At 33.5% G+C, this 21,499-nt stretch overlaps 4 protein-coding genes across 5 annotated transcripts; 2 read left to right on the forward strand and 2 right to left on the reverse strand.

Annotated features, from left to right (window-relative positions):
- Window positions 1–4,027: 4,027 nt before the first annotated feature.
- Window positions 4,028–4,526, forward strand: LOC18039777. The gene has a single exon (XM_006430127.2). It carries the CDS (start codon window positions 4,029–4,031, stop codon window positions 4,524–4,526), a length of 498 nt encoding a protein of 165 aa, XP_006430190.1. The 5' UTR covers window position 4,028.
- A 5,579-nt stretch (window positions 4,527–10,105) lies between these two features.
- LOC18039778 lies at window positions 10,106–10,792 on the forward strand. Its single transcript, XM_006430128.2, has one exon. It carries the CDS (start codon window positions 10,112–10,114, stop codon window positions 10,583–10,585), a length of 474 nt encoding a protein of 157 aa, XP_006430191.2. The 5' UTR covers window positions 10,106–10,111; the 3' UTR covers window positions 10,586–10,792.
- A 3,664-nt stretch (window positions 10,793–14,456) lies between these two features.
- On the reverse strand, window positions 14,457–17,195 carry LOC18040114 (heme-binding-like protein At3g10130, chloroplastic). The gene is made up of 8 exons (XM_006430129.2): window positions 16,944–17,195; window positions 16,770–16,856; window positions 16,563–16,633; window positions 16,374–16,475; window positions 16,170–16,274; window positions 15,475–15,610; window positions 14,942–15,051; window positions 14,457–14,839 (listed from the first exon to the last, which is right to left on the reverse strand). The coding sequence occupies exons 1-8, from the start codon at window positions 17,146–17,148 to the stop codon at window positions 14,765–14,767; spliced, it is 891 nt and encodes a 296-aa protein (XP_006430192.1). The 5' UTR covers window positions 17,149–17,195; the 3' UTR covers window positions 14,457–14,764.
- A 350-nt stretch (window positions 17,196–17,545) lies between these two features.
- Window positions 17,546–21,350, reverse strand: LOC18040115 (1-(5-phosphoribosyl)-5-[(5-phosphoribosylamino)methylideneamino] imidazole-4-carboxamide isomerase, chloroplastic). 2 transcript variants are annotated; one of them, XM_006430130.2, is made up of 8 exons: window positions 21,140–21,350; window positions 20,998–21,059; window positions 20,385–20,592; window positions 19,536–19,621; window positions 18,964–19,065; window positions 18,547–18,680; window positions 18,277–18,325; window positions 17,546–17,863 (listed from the first exon to the last, which is right to left on the reverse strand). In XM_006430130.2, the coding sequence occupies exons 1-8, from the start codon at window positions 21,267–21,269 to the stop codon at window positions 17,684–17,686; spliced, it is 951 nt and encodes a 316-aa protein (XP_006430193.1). In that variant the 5' UTR covers window positions 21,270–21,350; the 3' UTR covers window positions 17,546–17,683. The 2 variants fall into 2 exon arrangements, with proteins under 2 accessions (XP_006430193.1, XP_024037251.1); XM_024181483.1 differs by having other exon boundaries at window positions 17,772–17,895.
- Window positions 21,351–21,499: the final 149 nt, after the last annotated feature.

Here is a 21,499-nt window from a genome sequence, read left to right on the forward strand (position 1 = left end):
CGGTGCCGCCCAGCCATTGAGAGGCAAGTGTCGTTATCTTGTGTGCCATGTCAGCCTGAACCGGCCAATTCCACATATCAAGCTACAAAACAACAGCAAAAAAACAAAAGGGAATGTTGGAGGAAATTATCAAAACTTTCTTTTTGGGTTTGTGTGCGAAAGAGAAGCAAAATGAAAATCTAAAACTTGAGCTGCTTTCAAAATGTTGTTGAGTGGTTCAACTTTTCAAGGCCGATCATTACTGCAAAATCAAATTGAATAATCACTTCGATAAAGGAAGTAGAATGCATATGACCCATTATACAATATATCTCTTTACAACTACCCAACCTAGTGTTAATTATCCGTACCACATTCAAAGGATTAGATATATTCTACAATCAATGGAGATAATCCAACACATATAGTAACATTCAATCCAAAGTAAGAAGACTTAAGGTGCGTTTGGGATTGAGGTACTGTAACTTAAAAGATACAGTTGTTGTAGAAAAAAAAACTATAATTATGAAACAAAAGTTAATAATATATAGTAAATGTAAATTTTAAATAAGAATTTTGATAAAATTATTAAAAATATAATAAATTTTTCATTATACAAATGAAAAATCATATCAATATAACTTTTAAATTACAGCAACTAGTGTTTATCAAACACTTTAGTACTGTCCAACCTCACTCTCAAACACACCATAACATTCTCTCTAGGTGTAAGATCACACTCACACACACACTCACACATATAGCCTAACAACACCCATCCCTAAAAGCTTAATTGATAATTAAAGATGTTAAATAATAGCATTAAGCTCTAACGTTCTCTTTAGGCGTAAGATCCATACTAATTAGGCGTAGGCTTGTTATGTGGACTTAACTTGATCATTCCATTGTTAGAAAAGTCTAATTAATTAAAAGAAAAAATAAACTAAAAAAATTACTTGAAATCATATTAGATGAACCGCTTCACCCAATAGAACAGTAAGGATTTTCCTTTTTTTTTTTTTTAAAGATAAATTTTACTGAAGTGACAAAAAGAAGAATTTCCATCATGGCGACATAGATAAGGAACACTACCGTAATCCGTTATAGAGTAAATAACCCAAAAATAAAATATAAGAATTAAGCCAATAAATTGTTTGATTCATGATTCATGCCAAAGTAACCGACTCGCTTGTAATAAGTCTTCTATTAAAATAATTTTCAACTAAAGGGAAATGATGAAATAATTCTAGAAACCCCAGAGTGACTCATTGCCACTGTATCACAAAACCTAAATGTTTAGTTTTAAGATGATATGTATAAAAATCTTGTAATTTTTGTAGGTTAATTAACAGCTAGCCCTTCTGTTAGTATCTTCCGTTGAATTTCTAAAAGAGATCGTTGCTGCCAATATTTTTCAACATCCACTTCCTTCTTGGAATAACCACAACCATATAATTAATATTAGCAAGCATGCGTGTTGAAAAAACATTCATCTTGATCTCAACAATTGTAAATTACCATTTATATTTATTTTGATGTAGCAAATGGTGTGACATCGTCTGATAAGTTCAAACAATACATAATTAATTATTAAATCTTAACATTTTTATTTAAATAATATATTTATGTTAGTATCACGTTAATTATGATATTTAACTAGTGTATTATCTACTCTTTTTCAATAAATGTATACAGGAATATTGGGTGGTTTTTGGTCGTAACATGTGAAGTGCACTTATTCTGAACTTTCTTTGAAAATGGCCTCAATTTTGCCCAAGAATATTACATGCACAATTCTGCCATTTCACTTGAAACTCTTGAACTGCAAGCAAGCTGCAAATTGAAGATGGCGAGTCCACACTCATTGCTGGCTGTGGGATGATGTCATTTATACACAGAGACCTAACTGGCTTAATTAATTTTCATCAGTTAGATAACCACAACGGGTTTTTTGGATGGGGATTTGATGGGACTGAATCACTTTCCATGAATTTACAATTTATCTAAAGTGCAAATTTCTCAATTAGGGATTGAAAATGCTCAATATATCTACATGACTTTTGTCGAAAGTCAGGCAATCTTATATGATAAGTATCATTTTTTGAAATTTAAAGTTAGAATCCTATCGTATTGAGAAAGATAGTCATCTTAAACAAGAATTTTGTTTAATTTGTGTTTGTATATGGTAATTAAAGAAATTCATTCTCGATACGAAATTATGAAAGGGTGGGACTATTTAAGCTCATGATTTTTCTCTTTAAACTCACTTTCTTAATAAACCCAGGATTAAAATTTAAAATTTTAACTTTTACTGTATACACCTCCTATAATCTCAAAAATAATCTAAATTAAATTATATATCCTCTTTTCATTTTGTCCTTTTTTTTTCCCATCATTGTAACTTATTTTTTATGCACCCACCATCACTAATCTCCTCTATTTAATTTAGGTTCATGGATAAGAAGGAAATATAATTTCAAAAGCATCAATTTCTAATTTTTAAATTCACACTTGTTGAGATTCTTTTCATGTACATTAACTTTTGCGTGGCGTGTGCGTGTGTGTAAGTATCTGATTGTGGCGAACTCGTTTCTCGTGAAAAATTAAGTTTTGTCAAGAACTTGAACATAGACGAATTAGAGTTCATGTTAGATGAGTGCAAAATTTAGTGGGTGCAATTTGCAGAGATGAAATATTATTTTATTGAATTAAGAAAATAAAGAATTATTATCTTATTATTCATTGTTTTATTTTGTCTTCAATAGTAATTTCCTTCAAGCCTGTTGTAGTAAGATAAACTTTATTAAAACAATGGGTGCGGAAATTACTTTTATGTGTTCAAAATACCATTATAAAATTCACCATCAACGTTCTTATTGTCTTCTAATTTTAAAAAAATTAATAAAGTGATGTAGTATTTACAAATCAACAGCCAAAACACTTAGAATTCAAATTCTGGGACAAATTCCTGAAATACTTGATTATTTAACCTTTGTTTTTACTTCACTCAAATTTAAATCAAAATTCCTCACAAATTCTGATACGAATAAATTTGTATTTCGGAATTTGTTGTATGTCACCAATTACCTGACACTACAAAGAACTTTAATACTTTAATACACATGTTAGCTCATACAAACATTTTCTTCTTACTTACTTGAAAATATGTTAATAATTTGATGTTTAATTATTGATAGAAATTTATGAATCTAATTTATACTCAAAAGTTTTAACTCAAGAATTGAAAGTTGCCTCAAATTTATATTCTTAATCTAGATTCTGTCTCAACAAATGCGGAACATTATCCTCAAATACTTGTGGTCATGAGTAGATTGATCTTTTTACCTGGTTTGTACATAAATTTAGTTCTAATACCATATAGAAAAACATTGGTAAAAGCTAAAGAGCAAATAGTAAACGTTGTACACGTAGAAATAACTAGAGTCAACCAACGTGGTCAATCACTTACAAGTTACGGTCCCTACTCGACTGGACCTATTGATCAATCACTTACAAGTAACAATCGCGCGCCAATGTAATCTGGTCACATTCCACTTGTTTCGATGATCCACCAGCTTGAAACTCGTTGATTGTGACTCCTTTGCAGTGATTAAGAGACAAGAATACCAAAATTTGCTGCATTAATAGATCTTCTTTAGCCCGCACACAAAAGACTTAACTAGGTGACCCTAGTTTAATTGATGTATTATTCGTCAATTTACCACGAAATTAAAGTATTATAGGGATTTTACTAATTACCCCATTTAACTCAAATTCACTTAGTGAGTCAATCTTTGATTTGCAAAATTTCTAAATGGTTAAGTTACCATCAATGATGAAGTCGTGAATTAAAAGCAAAAGTCTAAAGAATTGGGGTCCCGTTTCAAATAAGGGATTTCTGTAAATAATTGTAAATTATGAGGGCAACTTCATAACTAAAATTCTATAAATGCAACACATCCTAATCCTATGCTTCTCTTACTCTTAATTAGAATTAAATAGAAATCCAACTCTCAGAAAAGTGTAATAGAGCACCAAAAGCAGAAGACATGGGGAATTGCTTAATGCTTGAAGAAAAAGTGATTAAGGTGATGAAAACAGATGGGAAAATCCTTGAGTATAAAGCCCCCATGAAAGTTCAGGACGTGCTGGCAGAATTTGCAGGCCATGCAATTTCTGATTCGTTTCCTGAAATCAGGCATCTCATGCCAGACTTTAAACTCCTTGGTGGGAACTTATACTTTCTTGTTCCTGTTCCATTGCCATCCCCCAAAGTCGAGAAAAAGAAGGTGAGGTTTTCGGAGGAAGAAGCCAGAGACGGAGCCAAAGAAACAAGCAGTGTTGTGAGGATTAAGGTGGTGATCAGTAAGCAAGAGCTGCAGGATTTGCAGATGCTGCAGAAAGGAGGAGTAGTTTCAGTTCAAGATGTGGCTTCTTGGCTTCAGGGTAAACAAAGCACCAATTCTCAGGCCGTTGGTTTCCAGGATGGCGGTAATAACAACGAAGGGTGGAAGCCTGAGTTGGAAAGTATACCTGAAGTTGACTAGCAAATCATGCAAATATTATGTATACTTGTTTATCTCTTTTGATAATATCTTCTTTAGTTTAACATTAAAAACATAGAGATAGTGAAACTATGACAGAACTTCAGTATCTATCCTTTTGTTGCTCGTTACTCTTGCAAAATTTAGGTTGCATTAATATGATATTGAAACGTAATACTACACTAGAAACAATAAAATTAGATTCCCAACCAAAATTATTAATCAATAAACACTAAATATCGGCATAAGAAAACGAAAAGGGCACATATAATAATTTGGCATGATATATATATATATATATTTAGAGGATCGATCTTAATTAATAGCAATCGAAAAGAATCAAAACAAAGATGAAAAGAAAAACAAATCAATGTAAGAATATTATTGTCTAAATCATTGTTAATCAATCATTCAATCAATTGAGGTTTTTATTTTTATTTTTTGGGCCTATTAAAAATTAATAAGAGTGTTAACTATTTTCAAGCATATTTATAAGAGTGATAACTATTTTCAAACATATTTATGAGGTTTATTATTATATGAGCAGTGCAATACATCTCAAAATTTAATTTTAAAATTTTATCCTAAACCATGTGCCATGCTACTTGTAAAAGACACATCACAAGATACATTATTTAGGATTAAATTTAAAATAAAATTTTAAAATATCTAACATTATTCTTATTATTATATATGATGTAAAAAAATGAATGCTACCTTAATCAAAAGTAAAATTATGAAGACTATCCAAAATTCAACCTCAAGCTAATAGGTAGGGGTTTAATTACTTGTGGTGTTTAAAGTTACAACGAATACAATGACCACATAATACGAGAAGTTAAAAAGTCGATGGTTGTTAATTACAAGCTAAATATAATTATTAGAGGTTGACGAATTCATCTTAAAGCTGCAGCCGAGACATAATTGAACCACAGAGAAATTCTAAAAGGCGGTGCCGCCCAACCATAGAGAGACAAGTGTCGCGGTCTCGAGTGCCATGTCAGCCGGCCAAGCATTCCTTTCTGCCAAGTCTAGAAGCGACAAAACGACAAAAAAAAAAAAAAAGGGAGCGAGAATGTCTTGAGGAGGGAAAATTAAAGTTTCTTTTGGAAAGTGCGTGTAAAAACAGAGAAGAAAATCTAGGAGTTGGAAAATGGAAAACGAATATTTGTCTGTGTTGAAAGTTTCAGTTGCTTTCCCAGTTCAATTAAGTGGTTCAAGGCCTATCATTTACTGCAAAATCAAATTGGAATTCAGTGTATGTACTTCGACAAATGGAGTAGCTAGATCCAAAGAGCCATCGACCAAGATAACTAAACTACTAGCTAGCATAAAGAAGAAGAATAAGAGAAATGATCAACGGCAAAATAAATGTAAAGGAAAAAAAAAAAGGAATAAGGATGAATGAATAATTCAAAGTTTATACTGCAACTGATCTGATCATCGACTTCGTCGCACCGTATCAATTGTTATATTAGTGTAGATATATACAAGTTTTTATATTCCATTTTCATTAAGTGTGAGTGTAATAATCACGTAAAAATCTTTCTCAATAGAGATATATAAGTGCACATATAGTAAAAATCAAGATTATAATCGCATGCACATATGAAAACAATGAATTTCATTGTATGACAAGAGTCATAATCATATCATGCGTATAAATATGATAAATGAATACCAAATTATGATAATTGATTATTTTTCTTTATTACAATTTGATCTAAATTTATGCGTGCTTAACACCGATCTAAAATTAATAAGATTGAAGGTTTGTATGTTTAACTTACAAATAGCTGCATGGCGCATGCTACAATAACTGCAAACCAAAAAAAAAAAAAATTAATTATTTTTTCATAAATAAAATAATATTAATTATTCATAATCTTTATACAACTGTGATATCATACCACAGTTGTTTTAGTCATTAGATTCAGTTATGGTGAGAGATCCAATAACTGAGTGCAACTGTGGTACCATAACTAAGTCCTACAAATAAACTACTGAAGAATGACATCATGGGGGCTGAATATATATTTATCGCAATTCTTCCCTTCAACAACGATAACAATGTTAGAAAGCTTTCAGGAAAGTGCATGTAGCACGCCACATTTGATGTCTAGAGCTAAAGCTCATCGATGAAGATTGAAACAGCAAATTAAAGAGCGCCATGGATCATGGATTGTGGAACTTTTGCATTGACAATGACATGCATCATAAAAAGAAAATGAAATAAAATCTCATTCAGGACCTAAAGAATTTTGCTGAAGTTAGGCTTTAAGGAGAAAGTGAAATAGAGAAAAAGCAAAAATTACATCGCTAAAGTTAGGCCACTTATATGTCGAAATCCCAATAGAATATATAATTTAAAAAAAAAAATACAATACGGGCCATTTTCATCATGCTGACATAATTGCACCACTGTAATCTATTTTAAAGGGGGGAAAAATTCCAAAAAGAAAATTAATAAAGAACTATTTATGATAATAAATGCTCAAAGCACTTGGCTAAAGAAAGATTTTTTTATATCTCTTTATGGTTTCTTTTCCGCCAAAGAAATCTTCATTCATGATTCATGCACTGATTTCAAGTAAGCAGCTTGGATTAATTATGATCTTTCATTAATTAAAATAATTATCAACTGCCCAGAAATGATTATGAAATTAGAAATATAAATATAATCACCATCATAGTTGTTATACAAAACCGATTAATGTGACACTGCCACTATCCATTATATATTTAAAACCTAGATATTTATTTAGCATAAGTTGTATGTATGGATGTATTAGAGATGGCCAACGGGCCGTGCTGTGCCGGCCCAAACCCATCATAGGAAGTTCACGCGTGCTCGTACTCGTGCCGTACCATGCCCGTTATGCGTTTCGTGCTGTGTCGTGCTGTGTCTAATTTTTTTTGCTTAGACCCGGCCCGGCACATGTGTTGTGCCCACTCGTGCCGTGCTCACACGTGCGGTGCCGTGCCTAGAAAGTAATGCCACTAAGTTTTTTTTACTTTTTTATTTATTCAAGAGTGCATGCCAAGTTGTTTTCTTATTTTTTTCAAGCCTTTATAGTTTTTTGTATCCATGTGCCTTTATTCAAATTTAATAAAAATAAAAAATTCAAAACTCAAGTCCAGATTCAATAATAATAAATTAATAATAATAGGATAATGTAATATTAGTTATTAAGTTTGACTCTATGGTATGAGAATTCTTTTTTAGTACTTAATGACAACAACAATAATAATTTTTTTAAGCGTTAATTTAATTGTTAACTTGGAATTATGTAGAGTCATATATCATAATTTATAATAATATAATACATATTTATAAAATCATGATATTTATAATTTTATTTATTAAAATCATGATATCAATTATTTATTTAATAAATTATAAATATAAATCAAATATAATTTTTTAGAAACTAAGAATTAAATAAATTAAAAAATTTGAGCTAATAAAATATATTAAAAGATTCAATTTCAAGTTATTTATAAAATCATAAAAATTTTAAGTTCACTTTCATTAAAAAATGAAACGAACTTTTTCGCGTGCCGTGCTTTGTCCCATCTACAATCGTGCCGTGCTTTTAAGGCCAACGTGCTTAAAATTCTGAATTCAACCCAACTCACGTGTGTGCCGTATACATCAAAATAATTTTTTTAATAAAAAATATATAAACTTGTTGATATATGTCTACAATAATATACCAAGGCCAACATCGCTTGCATCATCCATCTCACATAATGTAATCTAATTAATTCATAACTTCAGCTTGATTAATTAATCAATTTAATGAAGCGTTACAAAGTTTCTCCATGTGTGTAGTTGTTGCTCACTAGATCAATTATATATGTACGTTTGTATACAACAGTATTAATTAGTCCTAATTAAAAGAATTACTCTTAATTAGTCAAAACGGAAAAGTTATTTCGCTATCATCAGTCTACCATGGTGGCGAGGTAGGCAGGCAGGCTAGATACGATAGCTAAGTGCTCTTTTTGGAAAGTTACTATCCAGCTTCTCTCTCTTTTTTCTATAAATTTTGTTGATTAGTTTGTTTCCGCTAAATTTCCAAAAGAGATCGAGCTAGGCTCTTGATTTTTCTACCTCCACTAACTTAAAAGAAGAATCACAGCCATATAATATTTAGCACGCATGCGTGTTGAAAACAGCAGTTGTAAATTAACACAACACCACTCGTTTCTTTATAATATTCTCCAATCTCCATTATTCATGCACTTTTTCTCTGGTCAATTGTCTTCATTGTAGATTAAATAAGTAAATTTAGTTTTCGCCTATACAAGGGGTAATCAGCTGAATAATGAATGGTCTACATTTTTCTCCCCTCAGGTTTTGGGCTCGTGTTTTATGGGAACATCGTCTCTTTTGATTGTGAGTAAATTTCATCGGCTAGCCTAGAAATCTGGGTTGCACAGTGATTAAATTTAACCCGGGATTACAGTAGATAAATGTATACATTTGAGCACTTTAATTTTATGGGATGCATGGTTGTGTGAATGACTGACGTGGTATACCTCAGACCTCATGATATTTGCCCGAAGTTACAAATCTGCCGTTAATTTCGGTTGAAGCTTGGACTGCAAGCAAGCTGCTACTTGGAGAAGGCTAGCTAGCTAGCCCGCACTCACTGCTAGGCGCTAGCTGTGAGATGCTGACATGAAGAGTGGAGATCCGACTAGCTTAATCAGTTTTGTATCAGTTAGATAACCACAAAGGGCATTTGATCGTGATAAGTTAGCTAATTAAAGTATAATCGTATTAGGGATGATCAAATACATACTAAGCTCATATATAAATTTATTTAACTTGGAAAATGCGCTAATAATTAATTTGGCGTTTAACCAAGGCGGAAAAAAATGGAGGCAAAATGCAGAGGAAATATATACATATAAAGAGTTGTTATCTGGTTAATGTGTAGGAAACTTACTTAAAAATTTCCTAGTATATAAATTAATATATTTAATTCATAGTTAGCCGACCACGAACGGTAAAGGGGAGTCTTTTCACGCATGTTGTTGAAGGTTACTGCTAAAGACAAAGCAAGACAGCAAATAGTCAATGTTGCGCACACACAAAAATAGCTTTGAGTCAACCACAAAGTCGCGGTCCCCTAGTCCATATTGTCCATTGGATGCATTCATCAAATGCCAGGGCAGCTAGTGGCTAGCCGATCTTACTGTAGCAATGGGGTCTGGTCACGTTCCACTTGTATTCCAAATGCAACCAACTCTGTTTTTGATGTATCCAGTTTCATTCGCATGCGATTAATCCACTATACCGATTCTATTTTATCTACCCATTTTGCGTTTACTCAAAAAACTTCACTTGGTGAGTCAATTCCTGAGTTGGAAGGTGAATGCGTTACCATCAGTGATGGAATCCTTAGTTCACACCAGCGCGAAAAGTCTAAAGAATTGGGGTCCAATTACGGACAAGATAGGGATATTTCTGTGAATAATTGCAAATCATGAGGGCAACTTCATAACTATATTCCTATAAATACAATACATCGATACTATATGCTCTTATGATAATGAAAAGGCACCAAAAAGAAGCCATGGGGAATTGCTTAGTCCTTGAAGAAAAAGTGATTAAGGTGATGAAAACAGATGGTAAGATACTTGAATATAATCAACCCATCAGAGTTCAGGATGTGTTAGCAGAATTTTCTGGCCATGCAATTTCTGACTCGCTTCCCGAAATCAGGCATCTCAGGCCAGACTTTAAACTGGTTGGTGGGAACTTGTATTTTCTTGTACCTGTTCCATTGCCATCCCAGAAAGTTCAGAAAAAGAAGGTCAGGTTTTCGGATGAAGAGGCGGGAGCCGGGGCGAAGGAAAGAGGCGGTGTTGTGAGGATTAAGTTGGTTATCAGTAAGCAAGAGCTGGAGGAGTTACTGCAGAAACAAGGAGTTTCAGTTAAAGATATGGTTTCTCGGATTCAGAGTAAACAAAGTGCTGATGATTTCCAAAGTGGTGATAACACTAAAGCGTGGAAGCCTGAGCTGGAAAGCATACCTGAAATAGACTAGCAAAACATACACTATGTAAACTCCTTTAGTTTCTATAATCTTTCGTTAGTTTAACATAGAAAGATAGACAGTGAAATTAACTATATATATGATACATATAGCAAAAAGCTCAGCTCAATTAGCTTGTATTTTCATCACAAGGGTTTACCATCTTATAAAAATTAGCAACAAAGAAAGCAGCTATGTCTTGGCTTATTCTTGCTTGTTTCCCTGTTAAAATCTGGTATTCCTAGTAAACCTCCCATGCAATGTCGCTGAGACCTCGGAAACATGTTAACTTTTAGCCATGTGATGCCGTTGCCAATTAAAGAGATTTTTTTTTTCTTTTTTTTTTCCCTATATAAATCAATGAAAGCAATCAGTTCGTTCGAGGAGCAGTACCCAAAATCACTAATTAAACTTATTCCCCAAAATCTAATATTAGATTAAAACAACAATAACATAGATGTTTGAATATGTTTCTGAAAAATATGATATGGAAAGTAGTAGGCAATTTCTCGAGTCTTTGTAATTCAAACCTCAATTTGTGGAAATTTTCATGTTAAAAAAGTAATTTTATAAACTAATACGAAAGAACCCAAAATCAAACATAAATATGATGCAGCGTGAGCAGAGTAGACTGATGGCCCGCCACCGCACACGAGCCACATGTCACCTGATTATTGGCTGGCGTCCCACAACCCGGCCAATGATCAGGTGACCACAAATCCACAATAATGTGTGGTGCGACGACTAGCATTTCGTCGCTCATCTGAGGAGATTTAACGGACATCTCTTTAGACCCACCTGCTCAGTCAGAAGAAAAAGAGAAAAATGGAAGAAAGCAATGTAAGCATCCATTACAGCTTAACTTTCAGTAAATCCTATTATTAATCATAATTAAGAAGACAGATAAACATGAGTAATAACAATTCATCTTTTACATCATTGTTTACTTGATGGCGGTTCCGCTAGTGCTGCCCCCATTTGGCAGTTCTGGTTGGTGTTCATAATTATGCTAGGCACTAAATATTTGAAGTGCTGGGACAAGTCAACTTCATCCAGTAAAAACGCGCATATATGAATATGTGAAATGGATGAATATATTAAGCTTGTTTCTTTTCTCTGGTGTGCTCCTGTTCCAATGCTACAACAAACTCTCAACTTTTTTTTTTATTTAATTTTTTAATATTAGGACAACAACTTGGATCTCAACTCTATGAATTATCAAAAAAAGTAACTCAAGAAAAATTATTTATCATAAGTAGGAATTTGACATAATCATGTGTTCAATAACTTAAGCTCTGGTTAGCAATATAGTCAAAATGTTTTAACTTAAAAGATACGGTATTAGAATACTTAGTTATTAAACACCTAATATTATAATTTGAAAGTTATGTTGATTTGATTTAATATTTATATGATATAAAATTCTATAATATCTTAACTTTTATTTTATAGTTACACCTTTTTTTTTCTAGAGCAGTTGTGATTTTAATACCAAAAAACATCTTAATTTCATTAAATCAAATTCTAGCATAATAAACCTCAAGGGCGTGGTCGGGTTGGTTGCAGTGCAGCTGTAGCCTCTACTAAAACTTGAGTTTGATTCTTGGGGATGGTAAGAGGGTAAAAAATTGTATTTGAGTTTGCTCACCCCTCTTACCTTTAAAAAAAACTTGAAAAGGAAAAAAAAAAAGAAAGAAAAGAAGAGAGAGAGAGAGTAGAAATAAGATGTAAAATGAGAGAGAGAGAGAGAGAGAGAAAAGCACATAAAAATGGTAAAAAGGAAGATGGATCACTTCAAATCTAACTAAAATGTTGGAGCAAAAGATCAAAACAAGAAAAATATATTCTGGATTCGACAGAGCACCCAGTAATGTTACCTTATTTGCATCATTCTAAATACACGAATAGGTCAACTGTACTCATTGGTTGTACCCTTTAGACACATTAGGTCAACTGTACTCATTGGTTGTACCCTTTAGACGCACTAGATAAACTGTTCAAGCTTGTGAAAGGCCACTTAGGCCCCGTTTGGGATTGCTTTTGGGAGGGTTAAAAGTGATTTTAAAAATCTAAAAGCTAATTTTGGTGTTTGGTAAAAGAAAATCAAAATCACTTTTGCCCGAATCAGCTCCTCCTACAGCTGATTTTGAAAAGCAGGGAAAGAGTAACTTTTAGATTCTGATTTTGAGAATCAATTTTATCCTTTAATATAATTTCATAAATATCCTTACAATTATTACTTAAACCCGAAATTATCCTTAGTTAAATTAGAAATAAAATCAATATTTTAATAAATTTTTATTATAATTAACGCACACCTTTCGTTTACCCTATTTCTTCATATTTTGTGTTCTATCAAAACTTCTCTAGTGCAAGTAAATTTATTTTCTTACAGCATTTTTATATGTATAAGTAAATTTCATCTTACATTATGTACATTTTGGTCATTTATTTTCTTACAGCAGTTTAACAATAAAATTTACCAAACACCCATAACTGCTTTCAAAATTCACAGTACTTTTGAAAATAAAATTTACCAAACACTTAACTGATTCTCTTCACAGCTGATTATTTCTACAGCACAGCTAACAGCAATTATTTTAAAAGCTGCAGCATTACCAAACTGGCCCTTAATCAAGTTGATGCACAATAGTTACTGAATAGTCTAAATGCTTAGCACAATCTTCAAATTATACCAATAGCTGAAAGCAATGTGACATTCCATGACAAAGAATTAAAGCTCTCATATAATATAACAACCAGAGAGATCAACCGCTTATGTATTAGTTACCATGGTTAGTGGGGTGCCCCACTGAAGTATGTCACTAATCGCATGGCATCCCATGGTTGGCTGACAGGAAACTTTTTCTATTTGTCTCCCATCATCTGCCCACAGCACAGACTGGGATGTTCATAATTCAGGGGATAAATATAAAATGCCAATTGCCAAGATTAGAGAAAAAGAGCAAACAAATATTCCAAAAAACCTAATCAAACTAGCAAGTGAGATTGACAGTATATGTTAACATGTTACATGTGAATAACATTGGCAAAATAAGGCGAGGAATAATTAGGAGGCTAAAAAGAGCCCTACGACCTCAGTGGGATGATCACATCTACGAGATCGACCATGAGTAACTTGCCCACTATCAGCCTTAGTGGTTGACTGGATTTGAGATCGTCTTCTCCCAACTATAGAGGTTTTCACATTCTATTCGATGCAGCTTCCTTCATTACATCAGGTGCGATGTCATGCTTAATGAAAGTAATGATCTCTTATCACTTTTCATATTATTTTAACATCCAATCTGTTAACTCAATTGAGTTCTTTGACAACTGGAAGCAGTGGACATTCTTGCCGTTCATTGGCTTTTGGGTACATTGCGGAACGTGATTTTCACTCGCACTCTAAGCAAAAGCTGTTTTGTCACTCTTCAATTATCCAACTCTGTTCTTTTATAGGTTTATTATTAGTAATATAAACCATGCTTGCATCAAATGGCTACCTCTGTTTAACTATGCTTGCATCACAGGGGAAAACCTGTAACTTGTTCTAGTTGTTTTTATTTTAAGGTACAGTTAAATATTAGTAGAAATCAGCTAAGCATTTGAAACAAATACTAGAAAAACATTCAGCTTCAAAAAGCAACTTTTTTCCTTAGCATGCTTGTATAACATTACTTTTACAAGGTGATCTATCTTCCTCTTCAAGCATATATGAACAAATGAAAAACTTAGGATGAACTAAGCAGAGCGACAGCTAAAAAATTAGACACTCCAATAGAGTAATAGATATAACTTCAAGTTCTGAAAGTATTGACCAGTTTTTTACCTTTCCTCTTTCAATTTTCTACTAGCAATATATGGCGTTTTCTTGGTATTGTGGGAGATAAGAATGTTCTGACACGTGGTAAGAATTCAGTTACATCAGATCCCAATAAAACATTACAACAGATAATCCATCAAATAAGAACTTAGGAAATTATCACCACTGAATACAAGCTATGATGCATATTCAGTTGCAAAATGAGTGCTTTAAGGATTTACAAGTCACTTCACAGATTTTGTTTGTATAAACATATGCATTATGAAACTTGGATTGCAGATATACACAAGATGTTTTATCTTTCTTAGCAGAGTGTAAATTTACTATACAGTATGCCTCAAGCTTCCACAACCACTTGTAAAGTGCTATTCTTCCTTTCTTTCTACTTCCAGAGCAATCTCATTACGACGTGTGAATGGAAGTGTAAATGGTGGATTATACTGCATTCACATTTAAAAACGTCCAAAGACAAATAAAAAGACAGTCTATAAATGGAGTATCTAGAATCTAAATTAATCACAGACTTATGCAACTTGGGATACCTGTGCAACTTCAACCGAAGCACCTTCTTTGACTCGAAACTGTCTGTCACCTTTCAGAGCATCCCGTAATTTCAATTCCCGTTGTTTTACTTCTTCATCAGTAACAAAACCTGATTCCAAGTAAAGAAGAAAGAGATTAATAACCACGTAGTGTTCCACAGTAGAGACCTCAACAATTGTAATTATCCACTCTTCAGATTGTGCTCCTTTAAATTTTGAATGCTCTCTCCAAAAAGCTTTCTCTAATTTACTCTAGTGCAACATTTCTCTGTCGATGCTATTTCCACATAATGGCGAAAATATTAAATGATGGCTATACTTTCTTGCCGCAGATATTTTAAATTACATGCCAATAGTAAATGGTTAACAGGCACTACTACACAAGTTGAAGGAAAAAATGATTATGAGACGACGCATATATCCAGTTTCATCAAAATAATAACAACCAAATAAGCTGCTTTATTTTATTTTTCTGATTTTCTTGTTAACAATTAGATCATGTACACCTTTAAGCAAACATAAAACATACAAACCTGAGAAGGCAACTACAGCAACAACTTTCTTTGGAACCTCTTTGATCCTCACAGAAGGATCTTTAGGCAAAGGCAAGTTGGCTCCATACTTCGAGGGCATGACAAAAGACATCTGCCACTCATCTTGATCTTCCAGCTGTAAATATTTTATACGCTTAGACAATCATATGTGTGTGTCTATAAGAACACTTCTGGAGAAAAGATGGATGAATAAATCTAATCATTTAAGTGTCAAACATTCTGCTTATCTAATATCAATGCAAGGGCTTGGTTATCAAGCAAAGGGCGCAAAAAGGGTTGACTCAATGGCTGATTGCGCGTGCAGGCATTAAGTCAATTGTATATCCGGAAATCTAACATATGAAAACTGAGACTTCCCTGCAGTAATGTTCATGAAACCTAAAGAACATATTTTTTTTTTAAAAAAAAACTTAGCAGCGTGACACTAAGTCACTCGTGCTATCATCGTGAAGTTAAAAAATAAAATTAGAAAACTATTATATACATCCCAAACCTAAGCATATTTGATTAAATTATTTCTCATCAACAACATCCTGTAACAGAAATCAGAAAGAAAAGACACAATTATATGCCGTATATTCACATGGATATATACATATATATAAATATAATTCAAAAATAAAAAATTTCATGATACTGGAAATAATAAATATTCACATGGATATTTGATTAACCTTCTTGGATATCACAGGTGTTGTCATTTCCATTTTCTCCCCATCAGATTGAGTCTTACGTGTAATAACAGGAGTGGTCATTTCCATTGTCTCCCTTTTTGTATTCTGAAAATAGTGCAATAGGCAAGATTCGCAATAAGCAAACCAAGAGAGACACTTACACATCAAATGCACGGAATCAATGATGAAAACAATCCTATCTACCTTACCGAACAGGTACTCAGCCAACACATTGAAAGATCGAGACGCACCATTCAAATCAAATCCAGTTCTCCCAGGCATCGTTGTTTCTGCAATGAAGTAGGACTACACAAACCAGCCCCAATTAAAACACAATGCACAAATGAAATTACCAGATAAACATAGAGATTATAAACAACTATATTTATATACCTCAACTTCTCTTATCTCATACTGACCTCTCCTACTCAAAACCTTGAATTTCACTGTCTCAAGATCCGGAACTACACAACCCAATAAATAAACCGCTAAATTCATAAGTATACCATAAACAAAAAACTTCAACTACACATAATTAGACTATAAAATTTCAATCAAATCCAACCACCCCCCCCCCCCCCCTAAAAAAAAAATATCTACCTGCCATCAGGGCTTCCTCCAAATTCTGGCTCTCGAACCTTTTTGGGAACACGTATTTGGCAGTTTCAGTTGCCAAGTCCATTAAAACTGCAAAAAAATAAAATTAGGCAAAATTAGAAACAAAGAGTCACAGAAACAAATGATTTATTAAAAATAGAATTATGATAACATTACGTCGCTGAGAGAGGGATGAAGTTTGGGATGCGAGAGCGAAGACGAGAGAGACTCTAGCTTCAAAAGCTGATGTGGGTTTTCTTTCATTATTGGTGGTGATAGAATTGGTGATTGTTAAGGATGGTTTCTTGGTAGGTTTTAGGGTTAGGGTTTTGGGGAGGGTGCAGGGAGTGATCAGCGACAGTGAAGGCTTGCAGAGAAGCATTTTCTTTTTGAATTTCTGTTGGAGAGGCTTTGTGATTATTGCTTATCCAAGCGGTGGTTACAGTTTTCCCGGGAAGTATTATTCCCGTATTAATCATTTAATCCGCAATATTTAATAACCACCCTCTAAAGGGTTATTTTTACTCGAGTCTGACCAACCTTCTGTGATTTCACACTTTAGTCCTCTAATGAATCTTTCCCGTCCGTTTTCTCCTCCTGGACGATCCCTTCAAATTTACTTCGATTCTTACATTATTTTAAATATATATTAAATACTGCATAAATGAAAACCAAACACCTTCTTAGTACTAAAATTAAAAATTCGAACTTCAAATCTTTTGTAAGTTTTCGTAAAATTATTTTTCCATTTATTAGAAAATTGTTTGTTTTGGGAAAAATATCCTTCCAAGTACACCGAGGCAACAAAATGTTCAACAAGGGTATTTCAAAATAAATTAAATTTATAGTCCATTCATGCTAAATTAACATCTTTGTAACACATTAGAAAGCCAGATAGTACAAGAAGCAAACTGAAATCACTGAACTGTCAAGGCCTCCTGCTGGGCATGCCAAGCAACAACGTCTTTGTATGCCAAGTTGCCACCAAAAATGTCCAGAGCACTGCCAACTGTAACGTCCACACGTCCTATTCCTGCCACCTTGATCTTCTCTAGATCAGCCATTGTTGTGACACCACCAGCATAAGTCACAGGAATCTGACACTCAAAAACAACAATGCATGAACAATCTAAATGAATTAGATTGCATCATAGATTCACAGGATCACAGTGAAATGAAGCCTAGAGTCAAATGAGTTTAGCTCCTAGTTTGCCACCATTAGGGCATCAGTCACCACTCTAATTTTGAATCAATAATTACATAGTAAGTACTTTCGGACTGCCTTAAAACACCCTGTAGTTCTGCAGTCACCATCACCTAGGGCTTGAGATCGTTGTATTGGTGATTATGGAGGATAAATAGGATCATGCAGGGCATTGATTATAAGAACCAATCTATAGCATTTTTCATAAGAAAATATATGGAAAGAGATGAGGAAATTGCAAGACATTCTGCATTACAATTAAAAGAATACGAATATAATTACAAAAAGCAATCATATGTTACCCACCGGTGAGTACTTGCCAAGCAATGCCACAAGCTCTTCGTCAATTCCCAGCCTGCAATAAACAAACAGTTAGAAATTCCAAATTAATTATTCCAGAAGTGTTGGGTCTGATGTAAATGAATAATTATCAAATGAAGTCATAATCCTTTTCCTTGTACTATTTTAATTCCAAATAGCAAATTCCTTAAACTATAAGATTAAAGGGCTGATCGATCTTAAATCAGTCGGGATGATGCAATTCCAATTAAATCTTTTATGGTCATTAAGACTTACTTTTTCCCTTCAACATCGACACCATGAACCAGAAACTCATCGGCATAACTGGCAAGAAAATCTAAAACTCTCTCATCAAGATATACGTCACTAAACTTCTGCCATCTATCAGTGACAATTGCATATTTACCATCCTGCACATCAAAATAAGCACATATGGGGTAAAGCTCCTTCAACAGAATTGGCTTGATAATATTTAGCTTCAAAACTTGCATTCTTTTCAATACCCTGATTTGCATGGAAGCACAAGGACTAGTTTACTTAAGTGACTAACAAAACTAAAAATTCAGATTTCCGGTACTCCAGTCATGGAATATGTCAGATATTACTTTTTTCAAAAGAGAATATGTTAGATGTTAATGCACAAACTTGTAGCATTCAATCTATGCAAAAATGGAAAATCATATATTACCATACCTTCTTTCTGCAGCTAAGATCCAAGACAAGTCTTTGCTTTCCAATAACACGAACAAGATCTTTTAACCGTTCAAGGTCCATTTGACCATTGTTAAATACATACTGCGCCATCCAAGAAGAATATAAATATTGAGGAATTCTATGATAATAAAACTGAAAACCCCTCCACAAAGAATAACCTAAAATCGATAATAAAGATCAAGTAAAATTGTTGCAGGAGAATATAAAAAGTAAAAAATTATTTCTTCCCTATTCTTTAGAATATGAAGCAAAATAAATTCTTCCCAATTTTTATGGCACAGCCAATGTGATATCCTCATTGTATCAAACACCAAGCAAAAGATCATAAAATGGTTTCGAAGTGGCAATTCCCCTATAAAATTTAAGAATGAAGAGTGCAAACTTCAATAGCACACATTCTTCTTTCATTTGGATGAGGATGGGGGAGTCAGTGTTAAGCAACAGAGACATGGGAGCAGAAACATGCATATCAATTTGACAAAAGTTGTATTGATTGAGAAACATGATTGGGACTAATAGATGCAGGATAATTGCAGGAAAAGTCAACATACAGAAGTGACAATGACATGGGTGGCTCCTTCTTCAATGTAACTCAAAGAATTATCAGAATTGATCCCACCTCCAACTTGCAAACCTCCTACAGTTATCCAGTCCTCGCAGTAATTTCAGCAGAGGAAAAATCTGTAAGTTTTAAACATATCATCAAACATATATATATCTAAAGTGAAGCAACTTGCTCACAAAAAATCTCCACAGGTTGAATCTCACTGTGAGCCAAAGTAGAAAATCTTTTCTTTCAAGAAACCAACATGCAGTTCTGTCCATGCTCCATAGGTTGAAGATAGTCCAAAACATTACATACATGTATATATTTAAATTTTGCAGCAACCAAGATTTCAATTTACATTCCTGCTCGAGGATAAATATTCTGTTCGGTATAAGTGACATCTCTAAACTTATAACCCCAACTAGGCGTAATAAAAATAAGAACAAGAAATACTAACTAAAATAATCTCAAACTTAAACGAATCCAAATTGTCCTAGGAAATTAAAACCAGGCAATTTTTACTTCACTTCACTTTGTAGATGCAAGCCTGTCCAGCTATATGCTCTTGATCACTAAGTAGCACATGATCCAGTTTCTTTTAAATGGTTATGATAATAAGCCCAATGATTACAACTTCTGTAATTATAAAGCACTAACATCCACCAAAATCATTGATAAAATTAATTAATATTTCTTAACATGTAAGGATCAAAGAAAACACAACAAAATAATACTAAACTCTCATGAGAATACAATCCCTAACATGTAAGAATCAAAGAAAACACAACAAAATAATACTGAACTCTCATGAGAATACAATCCCTATTAAAAGTGAAGGAAACACAGGGTTTACCAGGATAGGCATGCAATGCTTCAATGGCTGCAGCTTTGCTTAAAGGGTCTGCTCCAAGCATTATAGCATGACCACCTGTAAGTCCATCTTCTTTGTATAAATTTGCAAACTCTGCTGCCGACTTATCTGATTCAAAATTCGTTACAAGCTTCGTCCCATCATCCTTTGAGTCCTGAAGAGTGGACCCAACAATTTGTTTCACTTTTCCCTGATAAGAAAATTACTTTAATTCATAAAAATCAAGCAATTAATAAGTTCAGCCTCACCCACACACCAGTAAAAATAAAAGATGAAACAAATTTTGCTTCTACTCCACCACCTACATAATTAAATCATGTGGGACAAATCCTCAGAATCATCCTTTCAAATTCTAATCCATTCTTTTAATATGTTAAATATCAAAGAAAAATATGAAGGCTTAAGCTTAAATGAAATGAAAACCAAATAAGTTACCGAGCAAATATTTCAAAAGAGTTTGCTATAACCGAAATGCTTAATTAAAAATCGAACTTCTAAAACCATTTAATGACAAAAGAAAAGAATCCAACAATGAAGCAAGTCGTTAACATAAAAGGATAAATGATTAACAGAAACAGGATTGCTCGTAAAATACCTTGTGTATATCAATGCAAGGGCGGAAACGAACTGCACAACGGACAGATAGACGCGAAGGTCCTGTAAAGAAAATGAATGGTTAAACAAGTGAGTTCGAAAACGTATAAATCGTAGGGAGATTGAGAAGAAAGTGCACGTACTGGAGAGTGATGATGAAGGCGCGTAAAACGAAGAGTTGTTATTCTTGTGAAGCCAAAACAGGTCCGAGACTGAAGCTGGCTGGAGGCTACGAGTTCTCGCCGGCGATATTAACCCTTGTACGGATGCCATCAAATTGTTTCAGGAGAAATCGAAAGAATCGGCGGCCAGAGGAGCGGGCAGGACTACTAGTGTATTATGTTTAATTTTAGCTTTTCATCATTTAGGTTCCCATATCGCTATCATAATTTGTGATTATAACATTTGGATCCCTGCGTTTTAGCACAAAAAATTACGTTAAGGTCATTTTTAATCCTTTTTAATTTTTCAAGTCCCAACGTGATTCAATGTAACGATGGGTC

This window comes from Citrus clementina, unplaced genomic scaffold, assembly GCF_000493195.1.
Source record: "Citrus clementina cultivar Clemenules unplaced genomic scaffold, Citrus_clementina_v1.0 scaffold_6, whole genome shotgun sequence".
Taxonomy (NCBI): Eukaryota; Viridiplantae; Streptophyta; class Magnoliopsida; order Sapindales; family Rutaceae; genus Citrus; species Citrus x clementina.